This window comes from Gymnodraco acuticeps, unplaced genomic scaffold (assembly GCF_902827175.1).
Source record: "Gymnodraco acuticeps unplaced genomic scaffold, fGymAcu1.1, whole genome shotgun sequence".
NCBI classification, from domain to species: Eukaryota; Metazoa; Chordata; class Actinopteri; order Perciformes; family Bathydraconidae; genus Gymnodraco; species Gymnodraco acuticeps.
Window position 1 is genome coordinate 40,630 of NW_022990474.1, and position 23,648 is coordinate 64,277.

The 23,648-nt window shown below is 41.7% G+C and overlaps 1 protein-coding gene across 2 annotated transcripts; it reads right to left on the bottom strand.

Moving 5' to 3' along the window:
* Window positions 1–671: 671 nt before the first annotated feature.
* On the bottom strand, window positions 672–17,073 carry LOC117552637 (protein NLRC3-like). 2 transcript variants are annotated; one of them, XM_034226212.1, is made up of 9 exons: window positions 16,918–17,073; window positions 16,441–16,545; window positions 10,560–10,795; window positions 8,614–10,420; window positions 5,142–5,315; window positions 4,554–4,727; window positions 2,647–2,687; window positions 1,008–1,059; window positions 672–818 (listed from the first exon to the last, which is right to left on the bottom strand). In XM_034226212.1, exons 1-8 carry the CDS (start codon window positions 17,040–17,042, stop codon window positions 1,031–1,033), a joined length of 2,691 nt encoding a protein of 896 aa, XP_034082103.1. In that variant the 5' UTR covers window positions 17,043–17,073; the 3' UTR covers window positions 672–818; window positions 1,008–1,030. The 2 variants fall into 2 exon arrangements, with proteins under 2 accessions (XP_034082103.1, XP_034082102.1); XM_034226211.1 differs by having other exon boundaries at window positions 673–818; window positions 8,614–10,423.
* Between the last annotated feature and the right edge of the window lie 6,575 nt (window positions 17,074–23,648).

Sequence of the window (23,648 nt, forward strand, 5' to 3'; positions counted from 1 at the left end):
TCCATGCCTGGCTCCTCCGGTTTGTATCCCGGTAAATAGTCTGGTCGTAAAGAACCGGGTGATTTGCTACCGTAATTTCTCGTTTGGAATATGAGGAAATGAACTGCGGTCTGGCTCTCCCTGCTTACACGCGGTTTGATTGGCTAGAGCTTCTACTGTCAGATTTGCATAAACGGGTTTGATTGGCTAGAGCTTCTACTGTCAGATTTGCATAAACGGGTTTGATTGGCTAGAGCTTCTACTGTCAGATTTGCATAAACGGGTTTGATTGGCTGACGCTTCCAGCTCAGCTTCAAAAGTTGAACATTGCTCAACTTTTGAATCCTGAACATCCTGGAAATCCTGGAAATCTTCGCTTCGCTCCCCCACAATGCAGTTCGGCGACAAGCGAGGAAAAGGGACGTCATCCCCATTCAAAGTCAATGGGCAGAGAAGCGTTGGAAGCGGTGGAAGAATCGTCTAAAGCTGCTGTGTGGACGGCCGTGATAGATAGAACATAGGTAGCCTATCAAAATGGCCCAGCCCACCCCTCCAGGGAGTGGCCGGAACACTTACAAATGTGGGCCGGTAGGATTTAGGCAAAGAAAAAAATTGAAAAAAAAAAAAATGATTATTTTTAAATGATTTTGTTTTGTTTTGGCCCTCCGGCCCACGCACAGCACTGGCCCACCGGGAACATTCCCGGTATTCCCAATGGCCAGTCCGCCCCTGGTCTCAGTAGTCTGTCGTCCAGTAATGCGTTCGCTGTTCTCTGTTTGGAATATGCTCTGTTTTCACTGGAAAATGCCACCTTTCTTTGGAACATTTCCCTCCTGGACCTGGAGGATAAAAAGGAATGGGGGGAAAGGTCACGGACCGGATTGTTCTGAGGGGTTGAGACTAGAAAAGGTTGAGAATCACTGCTGTACACCATCTTACAAAAGACGTCTTGAAAAGCATGACATTAAATAAAGATGATTATACAAATACTTTTTAAAAAAAGTAGAAGGAGCAGGTTATAGGATTACCTGTATGAAGATTCAGAGTGTGTTCAGGTGAGAAGGAAACTGGAGCCTGGAGCTATGATAGACACAAAGTTAGATATTTTTATACAAATCAAGTTCAACTCTAGCTCATAGTCTAGCTACCAGTTTAGTGAACCCTGAAATGTTGAGTACCCTAAAGTTGTATGATATGAATGTATAGTACCGGTTCCCAACACAGAAACGGCCAGATGCTAACTTGCATATGTTTGGCAATTTGCACGATTAGCATAATGTTCACTAATCAATTAGCATAATGTTCACTAATCAATTAGCATAATGTTCACTAATCAATTAGCATAATGTTCACTAACAATTAGCATAATGGTCACTAGCAATTAGCATAATGTTCACTAATCAATTAGCATAATGTTCACTAACAATTAGCATAATGGCCACTAATCAATTAGCATAATGTTCACTAATCAATTAGCATAATGTTCACTAATCACTTAGCATAATGTTCACTAACAATTAGCATAATGTTCACTAACAATTAGCATATGTAGACAATAGCTAATCCTTGCGAATCCATTTCTGAAATGTTTGGGCTCCAAAATGGCCCTTCGGAGTCCCCTAAAACGTTTAAATCGACCCAAAATGCATCCAAATCAGCACTCAGTACAAATATGGCCGCTTTCTGGTTAAAACTGCCAAAACCAAATTGTAAGATATGGCCAAGCCATTTTTTAACTATGATCTGCATATGCTAACTAATTAACTCAACTTATGCTAACTGTGCAAATGCTCCAACATCTGCAGGTTAGCATCCGGCAGTTTCTATGTGCTGGAGACCCTACTCTTTGGGGATATTATTTATGAACACAAACTACAATCCCAGAGCATGGGAACGTCAGGGTAAGACCAAATCATATAATCAATCCTGTCAGTTCATTGTTGATTTCCAACGGATTATTAACCTGTTAACATGCGACGTAGTGCTGAGCGACCCTGTAACCCGGTCAAAGCAGAACCAGCCAATCACAGCACAGTATTTCCAGTTAATCACAGTAACAGCCAATCACAGCACAGTAGCACCAGCCTATAACTGCACATCACAGCAGGTGAACTGATATGTAATGAAATATATTCCTTCATTTTTAAGATGTATTTTTCTCTTCTATATTCATGTTTCTTCTCTTTGCAGCAAATCAAATTCCTCGCATGTGCCAAAACCTAATTGCCAATAACCTGGATCCTGAATCTGATAAGACTTGATAAAGTAGTTTCTGCAGAATTATGGTAACAGATCTTTCTTCTTCAGAAAAGCTTTACGCTATTGAGTCTTTTTATTCATGTTGAGATAGGAAGTTCCTCATCAGCCATCTTGATTATTTATCAAAATACATTCACACTCCTCTTTACGTCTCAAACACGCCCCGTATTAAAAAACCAAATAAAACCTGAGCTCGCAGATTTGTCACATTGGAGAGAAGAAGTGACAGAAAAAAACAAACAATAATAATACAACTTTAACAAAGAGAAACATTAGCAGCCAAAATTATTGAATAGAGCTGTAACAAAATGGAACTAAAATATATTGTTGTTGTGCTATAAAGACCTTTTAAGATCAGATTTAATGTACAATGTCTTGATGAATGGAGGACATGGTTTCAGTACTCACAGGTCTTCTGGATCTTGGCTCTGATCGTCTCACCATTGATCCTGTAGGGATGAACACAATCCAACAGTTTTAGATCCAGTTTAAAATAAGTGTTTGTTCTTTGAGTCAGCTTCAGAGTCCTGATCTCATGCTTTACATCATATCTTCTCTGCAAACACTACGACTGCCAAAGCTCTCAGCTGCATTACAGGAAGTAACTGCTCGTTAGTCTAGACACTAAAAGCATGACAGGAAACAAAACAGACCTTTTCCACTCTTCTGTAAAATCCTATATGTCTGTTAGAAAGTTGCTAACTAACTAAATGTGGCTTTGCACCTCCCTGTGTTTCATACAATACTGCTGAACCAGCAGAGACCCCTTAAGGCCCTGTCACACTGTCCCGAAATTGACACCCGATGGACACACGAATATGGAATTGTGAATTTCGCACGAAGATGGCCCCGAACCACACACGAAGGCAACATTTACATTACATTTAAGACATACAACTGCAATGAAAGTACCAAAAACAATTATGTTACAGTACTATGATACTGTACTGATATCTTCAGACTTTGTTCTTTACTTTATCCGTCTTTATATGTAGAAAATATTACGTTTTCTCCGTAATGTTGTTTCCATAACAACAACAACTTCCTGTCAACTGTCCTTCAAAATACTATATTATATCCTTTTTAGTTTCACAGAACACAAATTGGGTTATTTACATAATATATTTACATGATTTTGTTGTGCAATAAAACAACCCGATGGACACACGATAAAGGAAATGTTCAAATTCGGCTGTGATCGTAGCAACATCGGGCCATTCGTGAGGGCATCTTAAGCCTTCGTATGACCGCCGGTGGAGTTTCTCAGGCTCCGGCAGCAACTTCGTGAGCGGTGGCAAAATCTTTGGCATGCCAAAAAATTGCCGAAGGACGTTGCGAAGGTTCATTTTCGTGTTGAATTCGTGTGTAAATGTTGCCCTTCGTAAGGCCATCGTGAGGGCATCTTGTTATCATCGGTGCCATCGGGCATTCGCCACGATCAGAGTGAGGGCGAATGCACCGATGATAACACGAAGATGACACGATTTGACAAGATGCCCTCACGAGTGCCTTACGAAGTTGCCGCTCACGAAGTTGCTGCCGGAGCCTGAGAAACTCCACCGGCGGTCATACGATGGCTTAAGATGCCCTCACGAATGGCCCGATGTTGCTACGATCACCGCCGAATTTGAACATTTCCTTTATCGTGTGTCCATCGGGTGTCAATTTCGGGACAGTGTGACAGGGCCTTTAAGGCCCGGACACACCAGGCCGGAATCGGCCATTTTCGTTAGTCGGACGACGAAGCGTGCCCTGTCGCCCAAACTCAATTTGGTGTGTCCCGCACCGTCGGCCGTGACACGCCTTATTTGGCCTTTCATGGCCGACGCACGGCCGATTCAACATGTTGAATCGGCCGTGCATCGGCCACAGGCAGTCGGACAAAGAAATCACTCTGATTGGCTGTTCAGCTAGCGAATCAGTGCATGAGAAGTGAAACGGTTGCTTGAGAATGTCTTCCAGAAGCAACTCTCCAATGGCTGATAGCTCCAGTACCGCACGAAACATGTTTTCGATGGACGAGAGTGAAAATGAAACGCACACGCTATTTGTTGTTTGTTTATATCACGTAGTCTGTTCTTCTTCTCTGTCTTCCGGTTGTTGCCTCTTTTGAATGACGAATACACACTACCACCGCCTGCTGGTAAGGAGAGTTATTGCCACTCACGCATGCGCAGTTCGTACGTGCTCGGCTGAAGTCTTTGCGGTGTGTTCCAGTGCGACACATGGCCAAGACGCAGGAGAACACGGCGACGCAACAGTCGGCGTCGGCGAGTTTTCTGGTGACTGCTTGGTGTGTCAGGGCCTTAACTGACCTGAGAGTCTCCAGTCTGCAGTCTGGACTCTCCAGAAGATCTCTCAGCAGCTTCACTCCTGAATCCTTCAGCCTGTTCTCACTCAGGTCCAGAACTCTCAGATGGGAGGGGTTGGACTTCAGAGCTGAGGCCAGAGCAGAACAGCTGATCTCTGACAAACTGCAGTACCTCAGTCTGAATAAAGAAAACATGATGTAACTTTAGAAAACAATGTTCCTGTTTGAAATAACTCCAGGTTTAATAATGTGATTAGAGTTAAACAGCGTTTTAATGTCAGAGATTATGCAGAAAACAAATCCCTGATAATCTGGAACTTTAACTTTGATCAGATGTTTATCAACTCCTTCATCTCCCTCACAGCTCATCAGTACTGACAGCATCTCCACTGACTCATGGAGCACAGGGTGAGTCTGTGGAAGCTCAAACACTCTCCCTCACACATTCACCTTCTCTTTATTATTCTTAAAGTTTGGATTCCATTTCCATTTGAAATACAGAAAAAAAGTAAAACCATTCAAATGTCTTCAGGCAAATTCTGAAGATCATAAACACAAACAGATCTGTATGAACTGCAGTCAGTGAACTGACCTGAGAGCCTCCAGTCTGCAGTTTGGACTCTTCAGTCCAGAACTCAGCAGCTCCACTCCTGAATCCTTCAGAGGGTTCTCACTCAGGTCCAGATCTCTCAGGTGGGAGGGGTCAGACTTCAGAGCTGAGGCCACGACTTCACATCCAGTCTCTGAGAGTCCACAGTTAGAAAGTCTACGACACATATAAGTGACACATATATCACAACATGTGTTAGTATAAAAACAGAGGACACATGTCATTAAAATACTGAATTTGATGGAACAACTTTTAACATGTCATGTCAGTTTAATTTAATAATAGAGTTTTCTATATTCATTGTCAGCCTGTCAGACATTATTTTTAAACTCTTAAGCATTGTGGTAAAAACAGATCTGATTTAATGTTGAAGAAACTGCAATGATATATTAAAGGTCCCATGTCATGGCCATTTCTACTGATCATGATTCCATTGTTGAGGTCTACTAGAATAGATTTATATTGTGCAATGTTCCAAACTCACATGGGTTTCTCATACAGCATCTCTGTATAGTATGTGTGTTCACTCTCTGTCCTACACGGCTTGATGGAGCTCCTGTCCCCCCCCCCTATGAGCCCACTGTGATCTGATTGGTCCATCACCGTTACAGCGGAACATCAGTGATTATGTGTTACAATGGTGTCACTGGCTTCCGGTAACTGCTAGAATCCACTTCAAGACACTGGTACTTGCTTACCATGCTGCGAATGGATCTGGCCCTTCCTACATCCAGGACATGGTTAAACCGTACACCCCAGCACGTGCACTCTGCTCTGCATCAACCAAACGGCTCGCTGCACCCTCGCTGCGAAGGGGACCCAAGTTCCCATCAGCAAAAACACGTGGGTTTGCTGTCCTGGCTCCAGGATGGTGGAATGAGCTCCCCATTGACATCAGGACAGCAGATAGCTTACACACCTTCCAGACTGAAAACTCATCTCTTTCGACTCCACTTCGAGCGATAGAACTATTAACAAAGCACTTATATACTAATAAAGGACTGGCTTATCTAAAGCCAGTTGAGTAGCACTTGAAATATTTTTGCTCTATGAAACCTGATGTACTTTATGATTCTGTTTTCTTCAAGTTTGTATTTTGTTGGTCGAACGCACTTATTGTAAGTCGCTTTGGATAAAAGCGTCAGCTAAATGTAATGTAATGTAATGTTTGTTAGCAACCAGGAAATGACAAACAGATGAGATGCTGCGTGGGGTCTGGGTGCCGTGTTGGCGAGACGTTGTGAGGCTCACTGCTGCGAGGAGCGGACAGTGTGAGCTGGCTTACTGGTGTCATTTCCTGCTTGCTGCGTGGGGTCTGCGAGACAGCGAGACACAGCCCGAGCACACACACACACCCGCAGCCTGGCTGTGAGTCTGTGTGTGTGCTCACACACTGACTCACAACCAGGCTGCGTCCCACCGTCTCAGGCTGAGAAATCCGCGGAGCTGCAGCTGAGAAAAATATTGAGTGTGTGTGTGAGGAAGTCCGCGGATTGGTCCATTTGAACCAATCCGCGGACGTAATGTAACGGCTCCGCGGATTCTCCAACGAGACGTTCTGGGGCAGCACAGACAGGTATTTTCTGTGTTAGAGTTTTACTCGCTACAGTACTTTGAGGGTTTTGACTCTGCAGACCGTTTACATACAAAAAAACCTTCATAACACACAAGGGGACGGGTGATAACCAGAAAAGCAGGACATGGGCCCTTTAAAAATAACACATATATTACAACAGGTGTTAGTTTAAAAACAGAGCAAGCATTATATTAACTGAATTTGATGGAACAACTTTTGACAATAACAGAGTTTTCTATATTTATTGTCAACCTGTCAGACTGTGACGAAGATGGCTTCTTCACTGGACTGACGGCTTCGGGCTTTGTATATTGCACGTGTTTTATTTTGAAAAGTGTTCCCTTTCCCCATGTCTGTCGCTGTTGATTGTGTGCACCTGGTGCCCTGTGTTGTCTCCTCCCCCCTCACCTGTGTCTTGTTGGGTTAATTAGTGTGGGTATTTAGGCTCTGTGTTTCCTGTTTTGTGGGGTGTGTGAGATCCTTGTAGCTGGTGACTGTGCTCACTTGAACAGCGAGATTGAGGCTGTGTCATGTGCCCGTGAGTAATAAATGCCACATCGGGTTGTATTTTGGACGTTCTGCCTCTGCCTCCTTGCTTGGTCTGGGCCGCTCAACGGTCAGCTTCACACTGACATTATTTTAAACTCTTAAAGGTCCCATGTCATGGCCATTTCTACTGATCATAATTCCATTGTTGAGGTCTACTAGAATATATTTATATTGTTCAATGTTCCAAACTCACATTGGTTTCTCAGCATCTCTGTAAACTACGTGTATTCACTGAATTTCACTCTCTGCCTTTAACGGCTCGTTGTAGCTCCAATAGCTCCAGCTCCCACCCTCCCTGTGAGCACAGTGTGCTCTGATTGGTCGGGACGTTGTGAATCGCGCTGAGCTCCGTGGAGGTGTGGTTTCCTTGTTTAGCGATACACAGCGAAACACAGCCAAACTCACCCTGAGCACACACAAAGTCACAGCCGAAGTAAAAACAATAAGTGTGGCTTGATATTGAGTAAGAAAAAGGTTGATAAACGCTGTGAGAATGGGTCTGCAGAGAGAATGGGTCTGCAGAGAGAATTTCGCAGCGATCCCAACTGTCTGTTATCAGCCTGCAGGCAGGGAGGAGAGATCAGCAGAGCTGCATGCACTGAGTGTGTGAGGAAGTCCGTGGATTGGTCAATTTGGACCAATCAGCGGGGGCTTAACGTAACGGCTCCGCGGACGTAACATAACGGCTCCACGGATTGGTCCATTTGGTTCCAGGTACCGCATGACCGTATCGCGTCATAGTTCTGGGCGCGGCTACTGGCCATTCCTACGTCACAGTACCCAGGAAGTAAACAATGGACAATGACGTATCTCCAACGAGGCGTTCTGGGGCAGCACAGACAGTTCTTCTCTGTGTTAGAGTTTTACTCCCTACAGGGTGTACTTTGAGGGTTTGTGACTCTGCAGCCCGGTTACATGCAGAAAAACCTTCATAACACACGAGGGGACGGGTAATAACCGGGAAAGCATGACATGGGATATTTAAGCATTGTGGTAAAAACAGATCTGATTTAATGTTGAAGAAACTGCAATGATATATTAATAACTGCATTCACTGATAACTGTAAATACTGCTGTATGGTGTGATCACATGCTGCTGTGAGAAAATCTCTAAAGTCCTTCGTTTGTTTGACATGTCGTCTCCATCACTCAAAGGAATATGAAGAGAAGAACCTTTTTTTAAATGTCACAATATTACAAATAAATAGAATAAATGTGATCATTTCAATTTGCTCTCAAAGTATTTAAAACATCAAACATGTTATAGTGTTCATTGGATTAAACTTCTGATCCAGATTAATTAATAAAGTTAATCACATCTGGACTCACTTGGCCTTCCTGCAGTTCCTCACAGCTGGAAGCAGTCTCCGTCGTCCCTCAGCTGATGTTTTGTACTTCTTCAGGTCCAACTCATCCAAAACCTCCTCTGACATCTGCAGCATGTAGGCCAGAGCAGAGCAGTGGATCTCAGAGAGTTCTTTCTCTGATCTGTTCTCTGACTTCAGGAACTCTGTGATCTCATGATGTACTGAGTGGTCCTTCATCTCTGTCAGACAGTGGAAGATGTTGATCATCCTGTCGGGATAAATATAATAACTGCTCATCTCCTTCAGGTTGCTGATGGCTCTCTGGATGGTTTCTGGTCTGTTGTCTGAGCGACCCAGCAGGCCTCCTAACAGTCTCTGGTTGGACTCCAGAGAGAGGCCGTGGAGGAAGCGGACAAACAGGTCCAGGTGGCCATTTTCACTACAGAGGGATTTCTTCATGGCTCCTTTAAGGAAGACATCCAGGGATGGGTAATCCTGATCTCTGTTATACCTGTTGCTATAGCCTCTCTGCAGGAAGTCCTTCAGTACCTCTGTGTCTCTGTTGGTGTAACAGTGCAACATGTAGACTGCAGCCAGGAACTCCTGAATGCTCAGATGAACAAAGCAGTAGACTGTTTTCTGGAAGATCACACTCTCTCTTTTGAAGATCTCTGTGCAAACTCCTGAGTGCACCAAGGCCTCGGTGACACCAAGACCACAGCGCTGCAGGTCTTCTTGGTAGAACATGATGTCTCCTTTCTCCAGATGTTCAAACGCCAGCCTCCCCAGCTTCAGAAGAAGCTCCCTGTCAGCCTCCGTCAGCTGCTGTGGACTCGTCTCATGTCCCTCTTCATACTTCTGCTTCTTCCTCTTGGTCTGGACCAGCAGGAAGTGTGAGTACATGTCAGTGAGGGTCTGGGGCAGCTCTCCTCTCTGGTCTGTAGTCAACATGTGGTCCAGAACTGCAGCAGTGATCCAGCAGAAGACTGGGATCAGACACATGATGTGGAGGCTCCTGGAGCTCTTGATGTGAGAGATGATTCTGCTGGACAGGTCTTCATCACTCGATCTCCTCCTGAAGTACTCCTCCTTCTGGGCGTCAGTGAAGCCTCGTACTTCTGTCACCCTGTCCAGACACTCAGGAGGGATCTGATTGGCCGCTGCAGGTCTGGAAGTTATCCAGACGAGAGCCGAGGGAAGCAGCTTCCCCCTGATGAGGTTTGTCAGCAGCACGTTGACTGAGGACTGCTGAGAGACATCAGACACAACCTCACTGTTTCTGAAGTCCAGAGAAAGTCTGCTCTCATCCAGGCCGTCAAAGATGAGCAGCACTTTGCAGACAGCCATCTGCTCTGCTGTGACCTTCTGTAAGGTTGGATGGAAAACATGGAGCAGCCTGAGAAGACTGTACTGCTCACCTTTGATCAGGTTCAGCTCCCTGAAGGAGAGCGGGATCACCAGACTGACATCTTGGTTCCCCAAACCCTCGGCCCAGTCCAGAGTGAACTTCTGCACTGAGAAGGTTTTTCCAACTCCAGCGACTCCGTTGGTCAGGACCGCTCTGATGGGAGTCTGTTGGTCAGGTGAGGCTTTAAAGATGTCCTGGCACTTGATTGGAGTGTCATGGAGGGTCTTCTTCTTGGAAGCTGTCTCCAGCTGCCTCACCTCATGCTGGGTATTAACCTCTTCACTGAGGCCTTGTGTGATGTAGAGCTCAGTGAAGATCCTGTTGAGGAGGGTTTCCCTTTGATCAGTTCCTTCAGTCACATGTTCACATCTCCTCCTCAGACTGAGCCTATGTTCATCTAAAACCTCCTGCAGACCACGTTCTGCTGGAAGAGAAGGAAACATGAGAGAATCAGGAAAATTATTTTGATAACGATAAACCAAATTAAATATATAAAGGTTTCGAAATGAATGTCTTTGCTGGAACAAATTAACCAGGAACAATCCTGATTTCAGACTTACCTCGTACAGAGCTGGTCTGACTGGCTGTCTGCAGGCCAGCTCTGGTTCTGGATCTTTTTCCACACTGAGGACAGGAGGAGTCTCCTGATGGAGGTCTCTGCTCCCAGTATGAGGTGATGCACTGTCTGCAGAACCAGTGTCCACAGCTGGTAGAGACTGGATCCACCAGGACATCCTGACACAGAGCACAGCTGGACAGCTGCTCCTCCACAGGAACAGGACTCTTCCTCTTCCCTCTGTGGAGATGAACACATCCTTTACAGCACTTTACATTAGTGGAGCTGATTCTCACCAAAGGTACAACAAGGGGGCAAATTCTCCAAAATAACTCCATCCAGTCATCAGAACAGCAGCTATTATATTGTTAGCACCACAGACAGTCTCTGGTTTATACACAGACATTAATATGAGGTGCTGTAGAGCTCTGGGTGCTGATGTTCCCTCTTCTGATAAATCCCACCCACTCTCTTCAGTCTGCGTACAAATGACACGACTTTACACATTGGAAATGCGTGCAATAGATACGCAGAAGTCCGATTTTGCGTGCATATGATACGCTAACCATTCCCATTGAGATATGATACTCCCACGTCACGTTTCTTATGAACGTTTCTTAAATACGTTTCTTTTCTACATATCTTTGCCATGTATTGTCTTGCTTATAATAATGATAATAGTCATTTATAAATATCATTTTCGAACACACCTTTGAAATCGAGAATCGGGCTCGATATATGGTTAAATTAAAATCAGTAGGCGAGGCTGTAATTTCGCCAGCTGTTACTCTCATGAGCGAGGCAGAAAATAATAGTTTAACAGCCAAAAAGCTGCTTTGTCGTTTATTGCACCTCAAACATTAAAACAAATCCAGAGTTATGTGTTTCTGAACTTCCTCTAAGAAGAAAGGACAGTAAAATAAGAGCTCTGTGGCTTCAGGCTTGATCGCCGTTCAAATTACTTTGGGTTTCCCCAAAAGTGGGCGGAGCTGTAAAGTGACGTGATCTATTTTTCAAAATCATTGTATTTATTCTAACGTAAATTACTTGCCAGTGTTTTATCTTTTTATTTAGCGATTTGTTTTTGCATGTTTAACTGGGAATGTGTTCATGTTGAACCGGAAGTGCGTCACTTCACTTTGTCTTCTTCATCCCTTTTACGTTCCAGACAATGCACGGCTCAGCGTAACAGACAGAACAGCGACCCCAGGTGTGTCTACATTGGAATTACATCTTCATTACTGAAGGAAAAAATACTTTACCTAGTGTTTGTTAACTGGGTTTTTAATGCAGTTGGCTTTTCTTAATGGTTACAATATTGCTATGAGTTATATCTGAAGCAAATTATGTTTCTGAAGATGTGTAGTCAATTCCACCCTTCAATGTAGCATAAATGTGAACTCTCATTACAGGAACAATACCGGAAACAGACGTAGGAAAGATCCTCAGCTCGCTGATTGGATGTTTTAGCCGCAATGCATGTTGGGATATGGTGTTTATGCGATGTGAAATCCGAAAATATATGTATACCTTCACCATGAAACTGTCATATTCTGCACATTTCTTATACTATCTACATACATAAGAGTATAATACATATGTATAATATCAGTTAAAATAAGTGCTTCAACATAGTTAACATTGCTGGAGGTATACACACATATTGATAGATGTCTTGTAATGCACTATTGAGGAACCTGCGACCCAAGTTGTTCATTCATTGCATAACTACACCGTAGTTGTGAATATGATATGTCAATAAACCTTAGAAAATCTTGAAATCTTGAAAGGGATGTGCAAAATAGTAATTATATACAGTCTTTAATGAACTATTAGTAGAGAATAATGAGTAATGAATATACTTTATAGGGATCCTATTAATATCTAATAATAAAAATAATGAAATTCAATAACATGCTTTAACCACTAGGTGTCCCTTTATATCAGGTGTGCACCTTTATGGTGTAAATACAGCCTATCTACCAATTGGATCAAATATAAAAGTCAGCCGAATTAGTGTTGATACTGCAAGGAGACGTATTGTGTGAAAAGAAATGTAAGATGTTGTTTAATGGCTGATATATTTATGATCCACGTCACGTTTTCAGTTCCTCATGTTTGTCTAGAAGTCTTCTCATCAGGGCTCTATAAATACAGAACTACGGCAGATATGTAATATTTAATGCAGCCGAACCGTGTATTACAATGCCGTTATGTGATGACTTTCAAAGAGAAAAGCAAGCACACTCGGAATAAAGTATTATTTTATTTTTAAATGTTTTCGGATTTCACATCTTATAAACACAATTTCCCACAACACGTTCTGACTCCCAACCGTCACATGTTGACGGTCGGTCAAGGCCCCTCCCCGTCACTCTATTACGCACAGGGTACCCCTTGAGAGTCAGTTTTCAACGGGCAGGGCGTCCCATTGACTTGCATAGAGCTGCCTGAACGTTGGTAATAGACGAGTTGAGATCGCGGGGAAATGCTCTCTGCAGATCCATTCTCACTGCGTTTATCAACCTTTTTCTTACTCAATATCAAGCCACACTTATTGTTTTTACTTCTTTATTTTAATTGAATAATGCAGGACTTTTGTTGCCATCAGTTATGGGGAGAGTAGGGGCTCAGAAAACTGAAATCTGTATTGTTTCATAGTTTTTTCCTTCTAATTTTGTATTCTTTTCTAAACCACACACTGTTATTTACTCAACAATAACACATAATTATCCTTGTGTTTATTTATTTGTTTGATTAATAAACACAAGTTGGAGTCCGTCAGGACCGAGGGTCGGAGCAGCTCAGTTGCTTTAGAGAATTTTACACCCGGAAGTAAGTATTCTCTCCGCTTCGATTGACAAACCCCGTGATAGTCCTAAAGCTCTGTGATTGGATGTTTGAGTGTGCGCCGAGGGTTATGCCGAGCGTCGAACAGCACTTGAAATGGGATGAAACCACGGCAGACTGTCCAAAACTGGATTTGAACGGGTCCACCCCGTCCCCCCCTTCCCTCCCCCACCCCGTCCCCAGAACTACACATGCTGGCTATTGTGTTTCGCAACATGTTCTCTATCTATGGCACGTCTCTACTGGGAATTGTAGTTTTAAAAGACGTTTTCGTATTTCCCATAATAAGAAGTCGCCAGTATTAAACTGTGTACTTCCCCGGAGGTTTAGGGGATAGGAAACACTCACATTTAAAACATATAATTAATAAATGGGTGAAAATTGCTTGTGCCCATAATGGGTAGCATTACCCACATGCCAGCTAAGGTCAGAAGAGCTTTATTTAACAGCTGGTCTTATGTCTGTGACCCGTCCTGTTGTTCATTGATGAGCCTGAAACATGCACTTGTCAAGGTTCAGAGGCACATTTTGCAAATCTGGCAGTAGCCATCGATCATCTTAAGATAAGATATACTTTATTGATCCCAAGTTGGAAACATTTGCGTTACATCAGCATGTGTAACAGTTAAATATGCAGTGGTGTTTATTTGTAAATCATTTAGTATAATCACACAAATTCTGTGTTTTATATTTAATAATTCTGTGTTCTTTATTTATTGATTGTTCAATACCTGACAAGGCCGGAGATGAAAAACCTGGGTCGCAGGTTCCTCAACAGTGCATTACAAGACATCTATCAATATGTGTGTATACCTCTACCATTACACTGTCATATTCTGCACATTTCTTATACTATCTACATACATCTTATAAGAGTATAATACATATAATATCAGTTAAAATAAGTGCTTAAACATACAGTAGTTAAAATTGCAGGAAAGCAATATATTAGTACTTTGTCAGGCTTAATATGTATATCCCCAAAGCTTTTTTCTTATTCAAAAGAAGACCTTAACCTAAAGTATTCTTTAATGTTTAAATAAAGCCTTATTAGTTTGTCTGTCTGTGTCTCCTATTAATATCTAATAATACAAATAATACATTTCAATAACGTGCTTTAACCACCAGGTGTCCCTTTCTATCAGCTGTGCACCGTTATGGTGTAAATACAGCCTATCTACCAATTGGATCAAATATAAAAGTCAGCCGAATTAGTATTGATACTGCAAGGAGACTTATATTGTGAAGAGAAATTGAAGATTTTGTTTAATTGCTGATATATTTATGATCCACGTCACATATTCAGTTTTGGCGGCAGTTCTCCTGTTTGTCTAGAAGTCTTCTCAGCAGGGCTCTATAAATAGAGAACTACGGCAGATATGTAATATTTAATGCAGCCGAACCGTGTATTACAATGCCGTTATGTGATGACCTCCAAAGAGAAAAGCAAGCACACTCGGAATAAAGTATTATGTTATTTAAAAAAATAAATAATCGGATTTCACATCAACAGGAAGTCCGGTTAACTAAAATGTCCGTGCGGAACAATACCCCAACCCATAGTTCCGTGGGTGAATAATGTCAATCACCACATTACACACATCCCTTCACATTTAAATTTAAATGTGCATTAAAGTATTTCGTGAGGCCTTCTAAAATGTTTTAAAATATAATTAGGGTTGTAGTTGAAGAGTTTGTAAATTATTGCGTTGCCTGGCGATTTAATACATTAATGTAGCCTTTGTTTCTGCTCAAAGAGGTGTCGACCAGCTGGGGCAACAAGAAAATCGGCGAAATCGAGTGTGACTATTAAAAAATAAATAATTATTATATTAATATTGACAATAACAACCGACCGTCGGGGAGCGTTCTCATGGCGTCTATTATCAACGCTATGGGAGGTCTATGAAGGTCTATGGGACGCCCTGCCCGTTGAAAACTGACTCTCAAGGGGTACCCTGTGAGAGTGACGGGGAGGGGCCCCGAACGTCCGTCAACGTGTGACGGGTTGGGAGTGAGAACGTATTGTTTCCCAACGTGCATTGCGGCTTAACCATCCAATCACCGAGCTGAGGATATTGCCTACGTCTGTTTCCGGTATTTGTTTATTTGATGTGATGTGAGATGTGAGACTGGGTTGGAGAATTGCACAGGGGAAAATAACGTATCTATGCCACAATTTTAGATGCGGATTTTGTTAAACTAATATGTTTGCGCTGTGGATCAACACTATACATTGACGGGGAAGGGGGTAGCAATAAAGATAACACCATTAAACAGTTACACAACATAACAGAAATAATATCGATAGCAGCGTCCCTAGCAACCACCTTGGTAACAATGAAAACGTTGAATGGACACAATTTCCTGAAGTAATCTTCGTAATAACTAGCAAACTAAAGATCATGTACATCCACTGCACACATAATCTGAAATAACAACTCATATTTCTCGCATCAAATGACATCAAAACGCATTTTAATGGCCAAACGAACCTTAAAATAGGCATTTTACACCGAGAATAAAACGAATGTCGGCCATGTTTATTTTTTTCTGCAGGGAGAAATTTGAAGATCACGTGACATAGACGCCAGCCATTGGAATGAATGGTGAAAAAAAACGTAGGGATCTTACAATTTCAGAGGTGTTTTTGTAGAAATACTACGTCCTACGTTGTGGACCAACGTAGTTTTTACACGTTTAGATGTGAGACTGGGTTGGAAATGCTGTAGTGTTGTGTTTGCTGAAATGCTGTGGTGTCTTGTACTTCAGGGCCACCGTAGTTATATCTGCTAATGCTAAACACAACCAGCTCACCAGGTTATCACTATTATTAATACACATCTTTAAAATACATCTAAAAAGATGCTTAGGTAGTCAACACATTTTTTAAAGAAAATATATATAGTACATATCAATCAATCAAATATAAATATATATATATATATATATATTATTAAAGAACAATTCAGATTATCAGATGATATACAACTGAATCCTCTTCAGGTCAGTTCACAGTAGAAACAGACTCTTACTTTGTGTCTGAGGGTCCAGGTTCATCACTGAAGTATATAGGTTGCCCTCTAGACCGGTCACTCTTCAGAGACAGACAGCTGGGGGCTGGAGACCCTGCTCTCTGTCTGTGGAAACAACACATGTTTTAAACATCATTAGTTCTTGCAAAGAGCAGTTTTTACTTCTGTCTGTTTACCCGGTTCCAGATTGTTGTACTTGTTTTGAACTTTCAGTCCTGCTGTTATAATTCATTTGAGAGTGGAACATTTTACATGTTTGTATTTTATTAGCTTGATTTAACACAAAGTCCAACATGTAGAGTGTGAGGATGATTTCACCAGTAGATCATTTACTAATGCTGAAGATGCCAAGGAGCAAGAGTTCAATTTAAAGTTTTTACTGCACTCTACCATGACCATTTACTGCGGTCATTAAAAAAAAATTAGATTATATAAAAACTGAATCCCCTTAAGGTTACAGTAGAAACAGACTCTTACTTTGTGTCTGAGGGTCCAGGTGCATCACTGAAGAGTGGAGGAGAGTTTCTAGACCGGTCACTCTTCAGAGACAGACAGCTGGGGACTGAGGATGTGTCCTCTTCCTCGTCTTTTAAATCACTCATCTTCTCCAGTCTGAGAGGTAAACCAGTAACACTGCAGAAACACATAACATACACATTATAAAAACACAATTACATTATGTTAATCTAAACCATCATCATGACAAACTTTGGTTTAAATTCTACAAATCCGTCAGACTTCAGACAAGCCGCTCTCCATTTTGGCCGCGCTGGGCTGTTGCTATGATGGCTCAGAAACAAGGAAATTAACAAAGTTCACAACATTGGGGGATATCACCTTGGACTTCAGGAACTAAATCTATAATCATACAATTTAACAGAGCAAATTATTAATGTCAGAAAAACCCAGCAGACTCTGGTGTTAACACTCACCCTGCTTTCTTCCTCCTGCTCTGTCCAGGTGTAAAATGGAGTCTGGCACTCTGACTTGATAGTTGGACTTTAACACCCTCACCTGTCTGCAGCTCCTCCCTTTGTTTAATAACGAGCCTTATCATCTGGACAACACTGATGTACGTGCCATCAATGTTGTGAATGACTGTGCCGAGCGTGGCGTCAAACTCACCTCAGACTTTGTGGCAGCAGCGAGGAGCACCTGCAGAATGTGCATGCCCGCTCTAAACAGCCAAATCTGCGCCACTGCAAGCGCAAGCTGGACCAGGACTCAATTTCAATGTTGTTCTTTTTGTTTTTAAATAAATAAATGTTGTTCTCAAAAAAAAAATTCTTGCATTTTCAGAAATTGCCTAAGAAAACACCAAAACGGCCAATTTTCATATTTTTCACATGCTGTGTTCCACCTCTAAATCTCAATGAATTTTCCCAAAACTTTGCAAAAGTTATTTCTATGTGTGTCCGAACAAAATGCAACCCCAGACAGTTTGATATGTTGAGATTTAATTTTTGCATTGCAATTTGATGCACCCTAGCTGACATACAGGGATTTCTTTCAGTTGCTCTCACACATGTCCAAAAACACATAGAAAAACAATAGAAATAGACATGCAGCTAAAATAAAGAAAAACAAAGTTATTGAAGGAAAAATAATAATACCAGTGTGAAAATAACACAATACAAGTAAACATCCTGTATTCAAAACCTCTCTTAAAGTGGGTATCTAAGTGTTAACTTTGCATTGAATTGTTCCCTACTGTGTCTGAATTAATAGGACTACTGCATTTATTGCCGTTAACTGCTCTAGATGTTTTAAGTCCTTAATATACTTTTGGTTAGTTTATTTATTTTTATTTTTAGTTCTTAACAGAACAGCCTCTGTTTTAAAGATGGCGGCGGGCTAACGGCTAACCGTTAAACTCCAACGAAGAAACACTGACGGCTACGAGGAATCAAAGATGGTTAAAAAGCTTAAAAAACACTTCGGGGTCTGGAGACATAGGAAAGCCCGGTCTCAGTAACAATATAAGTGTAAAATGAAAATATTATCAAAGTAATCTGACACAGTAAAGAGGCTGCTAATAAACTTTAGCTGGACTCAATAACCTTTAACTGACCAACGGTTAAACTTTGACCCGAATTAAAGATGTATATCAATATTAAAACATTAACAAAAACATAATATCGACAGATATCTCAGAACATATCAATAATTACTCTGAATGGAGCCTTGCCCCCCAGCTGCCCCCCTAACTTTTTTGTTTCCCTAAAACTGTACTAAAACAAACCTACACTATTTCCACAAGCTTCTCAAGCAACAAAACAAGCATTACATTAGTTAAAAGTGAATCATTTTAAATATCATTTTAGGCCCGTTAAAAACGCAGCTACGGCCCTGCATTAAACTGCGGAGCGGCATTCACACAGCCCGCGGCTCACACCGCTGCAGAGAGGGAGCGAGCTGTCCCAGCACCTATGGATCAGCTTCCCCTTGGAGCATTTCCCTTTCCACTAGTTTTGTTTTTACTAAAAACGAGAGCTTGAAACTAAATATTAATAAAACGCTTTAGTTTGAATCGATAGCGTTTAACAGACGGGCGCTGTTTCGGGCGTTACGTTACAAAATACTACGCAGACAGCGTTAGCTGGGAGATCGATCACTTTGCTAAACTACGCAGTAGCCTACTATTAAATCCACGTAAACTACACATCACAGCCATGAGGCCAGATCAATGAAACCAGGATACATCCTTTACCGTAAAAACTGGATCCAAACACAGCTGCCTGTGTGCGCTTGATCAATACTTTCTGATGTTATATTTATGATATGCTACATATTAGCTAGGCTACATGGCCCTAACTTGTAAAGTTATACAAGCATTTGTACCAGTGCTTTTCACAAGTAAACTCTTGCAGGCCAGAGTATAGGAGTGATTCAACAACAACACAAAGACATATGAGAAGTGATCAGGACGAACAGAAAGAGGAAAAGGAAAAGAGAGATGAAAGGACCAGGAGGGTCAGAGCAGGAGGAAGAGGAGGAGATGAAGAGACCAGGAGGGTCAGAGCAGGAGGAAGAGGAGGAGATAAAGACATTAGTGAAGAAGAAGAAATATATGTGAGGAATAAAGATGAAGTATCAGAAAGAGGGCCAGAGGCAGGGATCAGGAGGCAGATGAAACTCCAGCTGGACCACATGGTATGTTCTTATTCTCCTTATATATTCCATTACAGCAGCTCAATCTAGCAGCTCTTAGTATTGACAAATATTGATTGAAATGTGTTGCTGCACAGGTCACCTGTAGCTCTCTGAAGAGATGGGTGATGTCATTTGTGTACTTAATTATAATTAAGTACTTACAGTATGCAGAATTCTGAGTATTCTCTGAATCGGGTGCCCTTTGGGTCTTTATATCTTTGAAAAATGAAACCAAAATGTTTGGTCATAACATCTGGTAGTGGACTACTTACATTTTCCCACCTCAGGCACAAAATATAAAAAATTACTAGGAATTTCCTTGAAAAAATGTAACAGAGTTGAAGTTTTTGACAAAAAGTAGGCATGAGACCTTGTTTAGCTAAAATATGGCACCACATGGAAGTCAAGGACATTACAACATTGTAATATTTTGCAAAACTATTGTTTATTTTTGTAATAAACAATTATTTACTATTATTAATTCATACAACATAGTTGAAATGTTGAGTTTGTCAATCTTAATCTGAAAATACAAAAACTAAAATATAGGTAAGAGAAGAAACTGACACTTTTGTGATGTAATTCCTTCAATGCAGATCACACATGGACTGATCCACACATGGACTGATCCACACATGGACTGATCCACACATGGACTGATCCACTATTTTAATAGGAGGGTAAATGGTATGGCGTGACAGGGTTGAAACAAACTGAGGGACAATATTACAATGTCATAGATAATTCAAGTATTTTTTCAGAATTGATTTTTGATCAGTTAAAGTTGACATGCATATGATTATATTAGCAGCAACATTTTGGGATAATTGGCCATTTTGATTTGTTTAATATTAAATTAATATGTAATAATGCTTAGTGAGGACATGCAAATATGTCTGTCTAAGACAACCAATTTTTAGTTTTTTTAAAACAAAATATATATTTAATTTGACATTGTAATGCAAAACAACCTGTTCCATTAATTCATTGCTTTAAAATACATTTTGTAGTTTCCTTTCATTTAAAATGGTTGAGGTAAGCTTGGGGGACTCAAAGGGCACCCGATTGTTTGTCTGAACACCTTGTTTCTCTTGTGCATTAAGAACACTTGTGTTAGGGCATGAATTAACAATAAATAGGTTATATACAGTATAAAATACCACGTACTGTCCGCCCTCCTATGCCACCCTGGCATGACCTCTTGCCTCCCCTTTGCCCCCCCATGTAAAATGTTCTAGAACCGCCACTGGTCTGCACTTATACATCTCTTTACGATCCCAAAGCTCTTTACATACTACGAGTCATTCACCCATTCACACCTCAATCATGCAGAGCAGCACCACTTGCTTTAGAGCACATGTGTGTGAAGAAGCAGGAAATAAAAAGGAACTCACCTTGTGAGAAACCCGCAAGAGAAAAATCATTTGAGCTCCATGCTGTTTCAGAAATAATCCTTGATGTGGTTTAGAACAGGATGGCGTTTTATCATAGCAGAATTTAACCTTATCTCCGGTATAATTCTGATCAGGCATTAGCTCCGCCTCCTTTTTTATTTATTTTTCAAGCTAAGGACCCAAAATCCGCGTTTCTCTAACGACGGCCGAAATCGGCATGGTGTGCATACTTGCCAACCCTCCCGATTTTCGCGGGAGACTCCCGGTTTCCTCCCGGGGTCATATTTCTCCCGCATTTCTCCCGATTTCCGACAAAATCAGATTTACTCAGGACTGTTTCCACTCGGACTTTAATACAGCTACACCATATTTTGGTTTCCATGGTAGCGCGTCTCTTTAGCAGCGCGCGCAACTGAGAGTCTGAGAGGGTGAGGAAGATAGTCACAGAAAACTGAACAAGAATCGACAATACGACCCTCTGCTCACTCCTTTCCTAAAATACAGCCCACAGATGCTACAGGCCGCAAGACAGTGCACTTACAACTACAATAAGCATGTTAATGTTAATCTACTACAGCTCCGGCGATCCACTAGCACCCCCCCCCCCCCCGCGGTGGTTTTGGTAATGCTCCCGATTTCTGGGGTCTCAAGGTTGGCAAGTATGATGGGACCTTACACGTCACGAAAGTATCATCCGTTCTTATTGTGCAGCCATGGGTAAAGATAAAACTCATGTAGTACTGAACACGTCACATGAACGTGCCGGGCGGCGCGATCCTAAGATCCGCGTTCATAATGCAGAGGAAAATAACTCTCAGAATAACGTTATTAGCACATTTTACAACTTGAGCACCGAATGTTTTTAATAAGGGCTATACAAACGTTCATACTGGGTAGTTTATTTAGATACAATTCAAATTATCCAATTATTTACAGACGTTTCAGACCACTCTTTCCCAATGTAAGTCAATGGGAAAAAGTATTTCCGGGCCCAGCGACCGATACGGAAGTTGTCGTACCGCCGTTTGGCCACAACGAATATTTTCCTCAGAGTCTGGCGCACTTCCTGGGGGCTTGGTCCCGCACCGTCGTGTCTTTTCGGCCTTGCCGTCACCTTCCGCCGCCAAAGGCCGTCGGCCAAAAAAATCACTCTGATTGGCTGTTCAGCTTAGCGAATCAGTGCATGAGAAGCGAAACGGAAGTGAGGGACCCAAACAAACGAATAAGAAGGCACACACAGACGGCTATTCTTTTTCATTTTCATCTCACCTGTATTGCATAATATTTGTATCGTATTGTATTTTTGTCTATTGTTTACATTGTACAGTTCTTTTGATAATAAACCACTTTTTACCGAAAATTCAAAACTTTATTTCGTACCTTCATACTACAGCCATTAGATAACATAACATTATAATGAGGATACAATTAGCTATACTCAAGGGTGTAACTTTGGTTTGAGAAGTGGGGGGGACACAAAACAGGGGGTCCTCCGCAATGAAACATTTTCTCAATTTAATTCCATTTCCTGCCTTTCTACAAATATATTAGGGACTATGGTGTTAACAAATCCAAGAAAAATGTGTAGTGTATATAATGAGTGTCCACACTTATCTATCCTATGTGAACCTGTTTTATTTGTGATGACCTCACATCCTCTAGGGGGGTCATGCACCCCGGGAAGATGTATTTCTTTAAATTGAAGTTGAATGCATCAATCTGGTGCACTTTGAGGGCAACATTAAGAGATTTATGGATACAGTTCTCAACAATCATATGAAACAGAACTTGATATATTTCAATAATCAAAAACCATTAGAATATGCTCACAAGCAATAACACATATTTGATCAACTCCTCTCTCCTATCTTTATCTTACCTAGTCTGCATTCTTTCTTTTTATTTATGCATATTTGACTAATCACTCCCCTTTTAAACTGTGTTTTTTATTTTGTACTGACCTATAGTACACATTGGATGGATTTCTTAACTTATTTTATATACAACTAATATTACATAGATGGAAATCTTTGTTTACATAGATGACCAAACCGTTTGAGACCCACTGAGATAATTTAGACTAACGTTTACAACCTAATCCCTCAGAGTCCTTTACCTCCCTGAGCTGACGTTAGCTCTCTCAGTCCGACAGGAGAGGACTCTCCCTCTCCTTATTGTTGAAACAGCTTCTAATCTCCGTTAGCTCCGAGCTAGCACCAGATGCTAACAACAACCCATGTAACTCTCTCAGTCTCTCTCTCTGTCTCTCTTTCTCTCTACCTCATTCACACCAACGGTGTTTCAGGGCCGGTTCGGAGCTGGAGCTTGAAAAGCACCGGGTTTTCCTCTTCACACCGCAGCGGAGCCGCCTCTTAGCTCCGGAATCCGGTTCGTCTCAAGCACCAAAAAATTGTCAGGCCAGAGCAAAAGCACCACATACGTCACGCTTACGTCGAGGCGGGGGCAGAGACAGATCAACTCCTGAACAACAACAAAAAGCCAGCGTTTTATCCAGTTTGTACACAACGATGGAGAAACTTAACAAGAGTTTCAGAGTTTCTGCCATAGACTGTATAAATAAAGGTTTCTGCTCATGGTGAAGCAACGTGTCTGCATGTTAAGGTGGAACCTGAGCATTCACGTTGATCCCTCTCATTATAA

Coding starts and splice junctions, on each gene's coding strand:
- LOC117552637 (XM_034226211.1), bottom strand. CDS start 17,042: ATGAGTGATTTAAAAGACGAGGAAGAGGACACATCCTCAGTCCCCAGC. Junction 2,688..4,553: donor TGCAGACTGGAGACTCTCAG/GTCAGTTAAGGC, acceptor TCATCCCTACAG/GATCAATGGTGAGACGATCA. Junction 1,060..2,646: donor AGCCAAGATCCAGAAGACCT/GTGAGTACTGAA, acceptor TGTCTATCATAG/CTCCAGGCTCCAGTTTCCTT.